Below are 12,317 nucleotides of genomic sequence, written 5' to 3'. Positions count from 1 at the left end.
TCCTCCCCTTTTTTTTTTTTTTTTTTAATACGTTTCAACTAACTACCATACAACCTAATTTAACTTCTAGTTTATCAGATACCTTTAGTTAGTACCTTATCCAGGCACTAACAGTAGAAAGGGGAACCTTTTACAAGGAAGGCTGAGATAAGCACTGAGTTGTCAAAAATTATAAATATTTAGACCTTTGTTACATAAAAAAATGCCTTCCTTTTAAAAAGATCAGTGGCAATCTTACTATGAAACATTTCAACTGCACTGTGCTTACCTGAAATCTAGTAGATAGGACTCTGGGACCCAAGAGTTCCTTCACGCCTAGATGGTGCAGACCTTTCAACGCTCTCTACTTCATGTCAAGCTGTAAAATTAGGGTGTAGCTTTGTGAAGTACTACAACACGTACCAGGCAAAACAGTGATAGTAGTAGCAGATAAAGCAAACTGTCTTTAACTAATCACTCACCTGAAAACAATCACTAGTATTTTGATACAAAAACCAAATATTAAATACTTCTGCTATGAATACAGGGTAAATCTTTCTGATTTCCTTCATATATGTCAAAACGAGACCTTCTGAGACGTCACGAGTCCTCTGGAGGCTATAGTATTCAGACTTCTTGCCTCCACTGTCCAATACATTAGGGGAATGACAGTAATCCAGCAGGATTTCACTTTCACTGTTTCATTTTATGTTCATTTTGCACTTCTACAAACCTGCTTCTTTTAGAGGAGTGAACGGACTTCAGAATTAATCTTAATCTGGTTTCAGGTGATACAGACTGTCACTGCAGCAGACAAAGATTTGTCACCAACTGGGCAAAGGTTTTCCTTCAGACTGTCAGCTGAGGCTTCCAACAAACCAAATTTCACAGTCCATGACTACAGAAGTAAGTTGCTTACCCATATCTCTCCTTCAGAGCAGCAGGCTATGATTATAATGACAAATATGATTACTTTGTATTACAGTCATGTCTACAGACTAACTTTTTAATTTGACTTTTCTATTTGTTAAACTATCTAGGACATATTAATATAAATTCAGGTCTTGCACCTTTTCTCATTTTTAGGGGACAGGAATTGTCAGAACACCAAAGGCTGAGATTTCCCTACAGGCCTGCAAAAACACTGCTACCTGTTTTATTTTCTTCCTTTTATCATTCAGTAACTCAGGAAGAACTCATATGCCAATGCAGGTATACCTTTAAACAAGGCACTACTGCTGCCTTGTTTAAATACTATTACTTTGCTAACTGTTTTCAAAGCACCCAGCTATTGTGCTTTCTGGAGGATGCATAGTCCTGCAGAAGAATTCGTTCTAAATATGGACAGTGCTGCTGCAGTATAACATCCCACAACACTCTTAATAATCTGTAGATTTATATAATTAACATCTCTGATTTTTCCCCCAATTTTTGTCATAACTGATCATCTCTTTTTTCTTTTTCACTTGAATGCTTTTGATAAGTTGCAAAGAACAACCCAAGATGAACAAATTGATTGTTTTTCTATTGCAAACATCTTCAAGCATGTAGTCTTGTGAACAGACACAGCTAAAACATCATAATAAGCGGTAGTAAATTTTCACCACTAATTACTTTAATCAAATAAGGAAAAAAAACCAAAAAAAACCCAACAAACCATGAGTTTATCAGCTATTAGGTGATCTTTAAAGAACTGTGATATGATCAACTTTTCATAAAAAAAGGGTATACATTACTCTGCAAAGAAAGAACACCTAAAGCCATCCAATAAAGTTCAGTAACTTTGCCTATTTAACTATGTAGGTTATAAGTATTACTTTTAAGGAAAAGTATATAATTCTTAATTTTTTATAACTTTAATAATTATATTCATTATTATTTTTAATTTAAATTTGAGATTATACTGAGTATGATGTAAAGGTTCCTTTCTTGAGAATTAAGTAACCCAAGCCCTAAAAAGCATTGATAATACACAGAATGAAAAAAAATTGCAGAGGCCACTTATTTAGACTTTTTAAAAACCATTTAAGTATATGACTCACATTATCTTTGAAGCCATACACTTTTGTCAATGTTAGGTGATGCAAAATTAAAGCCAACAAAATAAGCACAACTATTAATCATGAAGAACTTTTTCAATAAGAAAATGACTCACATTATCTTTGAAGCCATACACTTTTGTCAATGTTAGGTGATGCAAAATTAAAGCCAACAAAATAAGCACAACTATTAATCATGAAGAACTTTTTAAGTAAGAAAGTTCAGGAGGAAATAAATTTGAAACAGCAGAAATATAAACTGTGCTTATTTTCTTTTTTTTTATAGCTCCTCTGTGAAGATGACAAGACAAAAATGGTTCATTCCCAAACTTATCAGTGACTTTTATCTTAGTATGTCATAGATAGCTAAAAATATTTTACAGATGAGCAAAGAATTTAACTTAAAGATTTGTAAATACAGCATATAATGAAACCATAATAATTCATAGTATTGCAGACATGAATAATAGTAACTTATGAAACCAAAAATATGTAGATCAGCATTTTATCAGAGGCCATTCAAATATTTTTCTTGAGACAGACAGCTCAATGAATATGAAGGACCACCTTACACTGGATTCAAGTCCCCTTGATTCTATTCTTGGAAGATTAGGTCATTACTTTTCTCCAGAAATACTTAGTCTAAACAGTTCGGTTTTAATAGCTACTAGTATTTAAAAATGTTGTGGCATTTCAATATCTAACTATACTTATGCCAAGCAAGATTTAAATGCTTTACATCTGTGTCCCACTGGACTCCAAATTTTGGATAATGCTTAAGTTTGCTTCCCCTTAATGCTGCACTGTATTTTCTGTTATTTTCTCTTCCCTACTTAGCTGTTGGTAGTATTTTCTTGGAAAATTCAGCATGATGAACTTTGCTAATGTTTATAATTAAAAATTTTTTAAAAAAAAAAAAAAAAAAAAAACTTCTCTATATCTTAACAGAAGGAGGAAAATATACCTCTTTAGAGCTACCTCATATGTTACATGAATTACTTTCAGCTTTTCAATTTTCAACGCATTTGAAGGACCATATGGCTAGTATCTTTGTAATTATGTAGTCTTATAACATGAATACTGTGTATTTGTAAATACCTTTGTCCTTTGGTCAAGATTTCTTTAAAGTAAAAGCTTTAATTTCTTTCTGTCCATTTACTAAAATATCCTTTAATTTCATCAAGATTTAATGTTTCCAAATAATTACAAACTATTGTTTTAAGTATAAGTCTTCCAGTTCTTCTCAAGTCATTTTTATATATTTAATTTTTCAAAAGAATCTTTAAACTTAAAAAGGCTATACAGTAATTAAACTCAATGACCTTTCTCATTTACAGATTTTGTGAAGTGTGCTTAGCATATAAGTTTAGTGAGGAAATTGCTCAAATATTATTAGATAATTAAATTTCCCCGTTTAGACCAGTAATGTTGACACCATGATGACTTTGGATCTCAGTAGTCTGTTAACAAACTTTCTCTACTCTATAAAAACAAATGCAATATTCCCATAAAAAAAGGAATTAGAAACTACCAAGACACACAATTTTTCATGCATAAATGTTTGTGTGTGTATGTACCTATAAACACATTCTTAAAAGCATTTCTTAATACTTACTAAAAAAGAAGAAAGAAGTACACTATTTATTGAAAGATAAGGAAGACAGAAAAAAAGGTTTTGTGGAATATTTTCCAACCATAAAAAACTTTTTAATTTTTGATGATTTTACAGAGCTCTTAGAAAAATCTGTCCAAACAGAAACTCTGTACAATATTTTCAATATCTTCTGCCTTTTGTTTGTCAAAAAGGTGGAAGGTCTGCTCTGTGCACAATTTAGAGGTATAAAAACACAACTTTTTATTTTCACTACAGAAATCTTTTAAAAACATAAATACCACTATCTTTTGAGTTAGCAGTTATGTTAGGACCAAGCAGGTACTTTGTGAAAGGAATTTTTATTCTTTTTTGAGGAAACAATCTTGTTTACTGTGTTACTATTAACGCTTTTAAAGTGTGTCATCTAACATTTTTAAACATATCAAGAAGCCCAATAACCAGTGCTATTTTACACAGCTAAAAATCATGGGTGGTGTGATATTACAGCAGGTGTAATATGTTTGTGCACCCAAGAGAATAAACTTTTCCAGGTTCCATACTTCCTCAGAACAGAACTTAATGAGGACAGAAGCAAGACAGAAGCTCAAGGTTGCCATTTGGAGTGTCTATAAGTATAAACACAGAGAAATGTTATGTTTCTAGACTATGCCTTCAGCAGCGCTGAGACCAAACCACCAGCTGTGAATAGAAGTGAGAGGCCCTGGCAGAGCTGGAGGGCTTCCAGCTGAACCGCCCACCTTCCTCTTTCCACTTTGCTGGCCTCACTCTGCTCCCTAGAGGGCTGCTTCCCTGCTGAGCACATTCAGTTGCTCATGTAAGAGAGAGAATTTTCCTTCTCTCCAGACTGCCACACACATCCTGAAAATGAATTTATTGCCAACAGACTGAAGAACCAGAAACAGTCTCAGCTTCAGACTGCAGCTCCAGGCTGCTCTGTGTAGAGTTCAAACACGTGCTTGTATTCATATTTTCAAAAGGACCTTGAACAATTAAAAGGGGTTGTAGAACAGCAACAAAAATTGTTCAAAGTCAAAGACTTAAGAGCTCAATCTGTTTGATTCTTCTCAAAGGAGAATGGAAAGTCATTTGGTTGCATTGTAACTGTAAGTCATCTTCCACATTGCAATTAGAAGAAACAAAACAGAATATAAATAATTCTATTAATAGAAATATAAATAAGAATAAAAATAAGATTAAGCTGGATGACTTCAAATTAGATCTAAAACTCTTTATACAGTGCAGATGATTAACCATAGAAAGAACAAGCTGAATATGGAAGTTGGTTTGATTCAAACAATTTTGAGACATTTTTCTTTTTCAAAACTAAATGTCACTGAACTTGACATGTCTATGTGCCATGTTTGAGTTTGATAAAAAGGGGACTTCTGGAACAAACATTTTGTCAGTCAAGTGTTTTCTCAATGGTGTCTGATCATAACATATCTGATTTTGGATATTTAGGGTTCCTTCTCATTGTCCTTAATCAGAACTGCACAGAAGTATTTGAGTGTCGAATTCAGAGCCCTTAATCCTTCTACCTAGTGACAAAACTCCAAGAAGGGATGAAAGTCATAACATGGACAGCAAGTGATCTCTTCTAAAGATATAGTAAAGCACATGGGTGAGATGGCAGAAGGGTGACTGCTGCAGGCTACCTTCATTCAGATCTGTCAGCTAATTAATTCCCTGATAATTTCATTTTGGTTTTGCTTTCAACGTAATTCTTTTAATCTGCACATCATTTCCTTGCTGCTCTGTTCGATTCAAGAAAAGCAGCGATAACTGAATATCTACTGGGAAGAAATGACAAAACTTAACTTCTAGGAGTCCTGAACTCATTCATGACTAATTGATGGAAAATGTACTGATTATAAAGTACTCAGTTCATTTCTGTACTTATTTTTAATGGGGCAGGAAAGCTGAAGGGTTTTTGCATTTTGTCTAGGTATATTACTTTCAGTTTTAAAGGGAAATTAATTAATAAATAGAGACTGGATTCTAAATCCATGTGCAATCAAAGCCCTTTGGACCACAGCCTTGGAATATAATGAGATAGGGAGAAAAGAAAAACTGAAAAGCCTTCCTAATCTAATACCTGTAATGCTTTTTTTAATTATTATTTATGTCTTCCTTGAAATTTTAGCTGTCAAGCTAACAAGTTTACAAGAAATGGAATATTATTTAATGCTCTGCAAAAAATAGCTGTACCGGTCAGACTACAATACCTTCTGTAATGATAAAACAAAGCAATTACATAACACATGTCATTCACTGAATTTAAAAAGTGGAATAGCTGCCTGTCACTAAAGGTGATACAAACTACAACAATGAATTGAAGTACAAAATAAAAATCCTGTAATGACTGTGTCATGTTTTACAGACAACACAGCTGGGATTGAAACCAGGAGAAATGGTTACAGCAGAAGGCAGCAAGAGCTATACTTTCTTCCAGTAGTAATAGAAGATAGCAGTTACCCTGTCCAGAGCAGCACAAACACAATGACTATCCGTGTTTGCAGATGTGATTCTGATGGTACCATCCTGTCCTGCAACGTGGAAGCAATCTTCTTACCAGTAGGCCTCAGCACAGGAGCACTGATTGCAATCTTGTTATGTATTGCTATACTTCTAGGTTAGTCCTCATGAAACCATGTGAAGTGCATTACTTTGATTATTCACCTGTGAATTAATTTGTGTTGTTATTAGCTTCATCTATTGTTTAACAAAAGCCATTGAAAAAGTGTGGCAGTCTATGAGAACTTTTATGCTTCTATGTTTCTAGGAAAGCATCCCAAAGCACTAACCATGACCGTGAATCTGCTAACACCTACATATTTCTTATTGCATGAAGAGAACCGGCTTTCAGTGGAATCCAAACCATAATTTTTTCTCTGAAATAGTTTTGTTTAAATACTTTTCTTGAAGAATTAATATTTTTAGATTATTACTAAGGTAGACAAGTCCTACTGACAGTAACAGCAGTAAGGACTTAATAAGGGCCTTTATTTAATTCTTCATGCCAACTTGACCAAAGGAGAATGAAGAAATGAGAGAGGAGAAAATAATTGTAATGTAGTCTGTGACTGGCTAGATCCATGCAAAACTTTACAGGAACATTTTAATTTCAAGCAGGCATGGATTCCATAAGGTGGCATTGTCATTTGATCTACATTACATTTAAATATTGCCTTATTTACAGCATGCCCAAAGCAGTCAATTCTCATGTGCAACCTACTTACAGTATAGCCTTAATGAACTGATAACAAAATAAAACCAACTTTGTAGCTTACACAGGCACAATGTGGGCTGCAGAAAGCAGACTGATTCTTACAGATGCTAGCTTATGGCTCTTCTTGATACTAGTGGGCTTCCTAGATCTCATGCTACTCCTTATGTATGTCTAATGCACAGGCAAAAATAGCTGCAGACACAGAATATAACATATGGATACCTCTTTGCATTTGGACCAAGTCAAAGAACTCCTTACCAGATCTGCTGCTGATTGATGCTCTTGGCATATACAAAACTAATGAAGATATTTTAATTCCTGCTTTGCACAGAATGCCAGGCTGAATTACTTAGATTATGTTTGGAAAAGAGGTTTTGGTCCTTTAATAAATCCCTTCATTCCAATCAGCCTGGCAATATTACCCAGAAAAACTAATGTATAAATAGTGAGATCCCCAGTGCTGTGTGTAACCTAAGAGAATGGCGTTTATCTTATATCCAGACTTTCTCCTTACTATTCCATTGATCAATTTAAAAACTGCTTTTGGATTTTCATTTCTTGCTGTGAACCTGGCCTGACACAGAGTCATTAAAATTGCAGTTGAAGTCATTCTTGTCGAACTCATTTCTACACAAAAGACAGTCAATATATTACCAGAATCAGGAGTTATTTTAGGTCACACAAGCCTGAGCATGAATTTATAATCATTGCAACTCCTGTATTCATTATTGTGTTACTTCAACAACAGCATTTAGAACACTGTCATTTCTACCAAAGGTAGTTAGGGAATAAAAACTAACAAAAAAGCTGGTTTACTACAAGCAGATATTGCATTCAGTTAAATATATCTCCAAAGACAAACTATTGAAAAAACCTCCACAAGCTGATTGCTATTGAGTTGCCATTTGGAATAAAAACAGTTTGTAACATTTTATATTATACAGAATTACAAAATCACAGTTGGAAGGCACCTCTGAAGATCATCTAGTCCAATCTCCCTGCTTACAGCAGGGAGTGAGAGCACATGTTGCTCGGGGACAAATCCAGTTGGGTTTTGAATATCTCCAAGGATGGATACACCACAAATTCTCTGGGCAACTTGATCCAATGCTTGACCATTCTGTCAGTAAAGAAGCTTTCTTCTTATGTTTTAATGGAATTTCCTGCATTTCAATTTGTGCCCATTGCCTCTTGTCCTGTCACTGGGCACCACTGAGTAAAACCTGGCTCCATCTTCTTTACTTCCATCCATCAGGTATTTTTCCACATTGATAAGATCCCCCTAAGACTTCTCTTCTCCAGGCTGAACGGTCCCAGCTCTCTCAGCCTCTCCTTGTATGGCAGATGTTCCAATTCCTTAATCACCTTTGTGGCTTTGCACTGGGCTCACTCCAGGAAGTCCACATCTGTCTTGTACTGAGGAGCCCAGAACTAGACCCAGAACTCTGACCAGTATCTGACCCTGTGTCTGAGCAGGGCTGAACAGAGGGAAATGATCACCTCCCTTGACCTGCTGACAATGCTTTTCCTAATGCAGCCCCAAATGCTGTTGGCCTTCTTTGCCACAAGGGCACATTGCTGGCTCATGGTGAACTTGCTGTCCACCAGGACCCTGGGTCCTTTCTATCAAGCTGCTTTCCAGCCAGTCAGCCAACATGTACAGCATGCGGTTATTCCTTTCCATATGCGGGACTTGGCATTTCCCTTTGTTGAAATTCATGGAGTTCCTGTTGACCCATTCCCCCCAGCCTGGTGAGGTCCCTTTGAATGGTGGCACAACCCCTGTTTTGTATCATCTGCAAACTGCTGAGGTTGCACTCAATCCCATGATCTGGGTCATTTATGAAGATGTTAAACAAAACTGGTCCCAATACTGACCCCTGGGGTACATCATTAGTGACTGGCCTCCATCTGGTCTTTGGGCTGTTGATCACAACCCTTACAACCTGGCAGTTTGGCCAGCTTTGCAATCCACCTCACCGTCTACTTGTCTAGTCCACACTTTCTCAGTTTTTCTGAGAAATTGTTATGGGAGACAGCATCAAAAGCTTTGCTAAAGTTAGGATAAAAATAATACACTTTTCTCCCTTCATCCACCAGTCACCTCATTGCAGAAGGTTACCAGGTGAGTTAAGCACAATTTCACCTTCATAAATCCATGCTGACTACTCCTGATCCCTTCCTGTTCTTGATAGGTTTGAAAATGTTTTTCAGAATTATTTGCTCCATCACTTTCCTCAGGATCAAGGTGAGGCTGACTGGTCTGTAGTTCCCTAGCTTGTTCTTCTTGCCTTTCTTGAAGATAAGAGTGACACTTGCTCCAGTCCTCAGAAACTTCTCCCAGTCCCATGACTTTTCAAAAATTGTCACAAGTGGCCTCACAATGACATCAGTCATCTCCCTCACCACTCGTGTGCACCCCATCAGGTCCCATGTCCTTGTGTGTGTCCAGTTTGTTTAAGTGTTCCCTAACCTGACCCTCTTCCACCAAGGATAGGTCTTTCTTGCTCCAGACTTTCCCTCTGGTCTTAGGCACCTGGGATTCCTGAAGGACAACCTTACCAATAAAGACAGAGGCAAAGAAGACATTAAATAGGTTGGCCTTTTCTGTGTCCTTTGCCAACAGGTCCCCTGCCCCATTCATCACGTGGGCCCACATTTTCCCTACTTTTTCTTTTGCTGCTGTTGTACTTGTACAAGCCCTTCTTTTTGCCATTCATGTCCCTCGCGAGATGCAATGCCAGACAGGCTTTGTCTTTCCTAACCACATCCCTGCATGTTCAGACAGTCACTGTATATTCCTCCTGGCTCACCTGTCTCTGTTTTCACCTCTTACATGCCTCTTTTTTTATCTCTGAGTTTAGTCAGGAGCTCCTTATTCATCCATGCAGGCCTCCTGCTGCCTTTGCTTGATTTCCTGCTCATCGGGATGGATCACTGTTGACCTTGGAGGAGGTGATACCTGAAAATCAACCAGCTCTCCTGGACCCCTTTTCTCTCCAGAACCATATCACATGGGATTTTTCAAAGCAGATCCCTGAAGAAGCCAAAGTGTGCTGTATAAAAAGCTGAAGTAGGATTATTTTTTCTCCATTTCAAAGATTCCAATTTTTTTTTTTTTTTCTCTATTTTGCTATGGAAGACATTTTTAAAACACTCCCATATCTCTGTCTCTCTGAACTAAAAAGCTGAAGTCCTGTCCAATTCTATTTGTTCGCAAAGCAGGCCAGCAGGAAAACTGTTTGTTACTTCCTTCAGCAGCACAGCAAGCACTAAGGAGTTAGACTCATACATCAAACAACAAATGACTTTTCATTGGCTAGAGCACTGCTATTTTTAAAAGAATAGTAGGAGCATATCTGCTAAGGAAAAAAGTCCCTTTGATTGCTTGCAACTTTCAAAGGAAGATATAATGATATCTCATCAGAGTACCAAATTATTTCTGTGCATGTCTTAACTTCAGTTTTCTCTCGTTACAGTCATTGTGGTACTGTATGTAGCACTACGGAGGCAGAAGAAAAAGAACACCCTGATGACCTCTAAAGAAGACATCAGAGATAATGTTATCCATTATGATGATGAAGGAGGTGGAGAAGAGGACACCCAGGCTTTCGACATAGGTGCCCTGAGGAATCCCAAAGTGATTGAAGATAACAAAATACGCAGGGACATAAAACCAGATACCTTGCGTTTTCCACGTCAAAGACCACCAGTGGAAGATAACACAGACATAAGAGATTTCATTAATCAAAGGCTGCAGGAAAATGATGTAGATCCAACTGCACCCCCTTACGACTCCTTGGCAACCTATGCTTATGAAGGAAATGGATCTGTGGCAGAGTCTCTCAGCTCTATAGACTCCCTTACTACAGAGGCAGACCAGGATTATGACTATCTGAATGACTGGGGACCTCGCTTTAAGATCTTGGCAGACATGTTTGGAGAAGAAGAAAGTTATAACCCTGACAAAGTCACTTAAGTACAACTACAACAGTGAAATAAAAAGAAAAGTAAACCAACAACAAATTTAAAAGATAAACCTAAGCTTTATAATAGGACAGGATTCCTTTGATTCTAAAAGACAGCAACTGTTTCCAGCAAGTTACTACATTTATCATAATGTCAGTTTTGGTTTGATCTGCGAAGGAAAGATAAATCTTGTAATATACACAGTTTTTTGTTGTTGTTATTTTGTTACTCTGGAATTACACTGAGACAAGCTCAGGCCTATAAGGTACAGTTTACTGACCTGACTTAGAAAGAAGATAGCTTTCTGGCATCACGGTGGAAGAGTGGTAGCTTTTTCGTAATTCCACTAAAGTGCATATTGAAACTTTTATCATTTAAGTGGTAAAGAGTCTGCTGTGATGGTGTTACAAAACTGAATGGTAAATTGGACAAGAACTTTAAGACAAGAAGCAATAGCAACATGCTGACTTCTTTTAGAACAAAAATGGAGATCACTTCCTGGAGCATATGTAATAACTAAAACTAAGGCGGGGGGCGTGTGTACATTGTGTTTGGGGGTTATGTTTGGGGTTTTAAAAGAAGAAAACAGTATGTCAAGACGTCATATTTCTTCTTCCAAAATTTCACTGAAAATTTAAATTTAAAATGCTATTGCTCACTCTGAAGAAGTAAAGCCCAAATTAAAAAGGAAAAGAATCTTAGCATACATCAATGAATATTTAAAATGTTCATGCAAATATTACATTTTTCCAAAATAATAAAAAGATGAAAGCAGCTATTCCTTTATGTGAAGGAAATTTCCCTTGGCTCCCCCTCTTCTTTTAAAATGGGACTATTATTAGAACGTAAAATGGAGACGGTTTTTTAAGAGTATTATTGTATTTTTAGTATCAAGACATTTTTTCCCCTAGTAAGTATCACTAAAGAAGTATATGTAAAGAACTTCACCTCACTTTTCTTTGCAATTAGATTGTTACTCTGTAGGTACTTTAGGCATACATATTATAGAGATAGCTATTTTTCAACTGACCATCTGCTACCGTTCAGCATATCATTGTATTTATTTCACTGTCAGACCCACATCAAACATTTTAGAAAGCCTTTTGAGGATGGAAACCTTATTAATTCTGTTCTTACCAAAATATTACCAGGTGCAGAATAAAAATATGAAATAGTATGTTTGTCCACACTTTATGTACATACCCATGTATAAATGTAGCTGTGCAGGTAACAGAAGTACAGATATGTGCAAGGCATTATGCCATGGAAGATCTCTTCATCTCTTTCATCTGACTTTTTCTGATGATCTAAGGCATAGACATTTTGTAAGACAATGGCTTATGGCTCCCGAAGTGCATATATCCTTATATTCTCGTTCTAAAATCTCTGCAGTGCTATACAATCTGCTTGAGCTTTACTCATGATTAATGGCACTGGCAAGGTCAGCCCGAGTCTTTCATGAATCAGAAGTCTTCTATTCACCTCA

The 12,317-nt window shown here is 36.5% G+C and overlaps 1 protein-coding gene across 1 annotated transcript; it reads left to right on the top strand.

Moving 5' to 3' along the window:
- Positions 1 to 767: 767 nt before the first annotated feature.
- LOC103906206 (cadherin-12) lies at positions 768 to 11,492 on the top strand (the record flags this gene model as incomplete). The annotated part of the gene is made up of 3 exons (XM_009288078.2): positions 768 to 885; positions 6,014 to 6,265; positions 10,342 to 11,492. Coding segments are annotated over 3 exons (870 nt in total), but the record flags the coding sequence as incomplete, so codon positions are not given.
- Between the last annotated feature and the right edge of the window lie 825 nt (positions 11,493 to 12,317).

The sequence above is a fragment of the Aptenodytes forsteri genome, unplaced genomic scaffold (genome assembly GCF_000699145.1).
Source record: "Aptenodytes forsteri isolate BGI_AS27 unplaced genomic scaffold, ASM69914v1 Scaffold27, whole genome shotgun sequence".
Lineage (NCBI taxonomy): Eukaryota > Metazoa > Chordata > Aves > Sphenisciformes > Spheniscidae > Aptenodytes > Aptenodytes forsteri.
The sequence above is the reverse complement of the archived record's forward strand: the minus strand, read 5'-3'. Positions and strand labels throughout refer to the sequence as shown.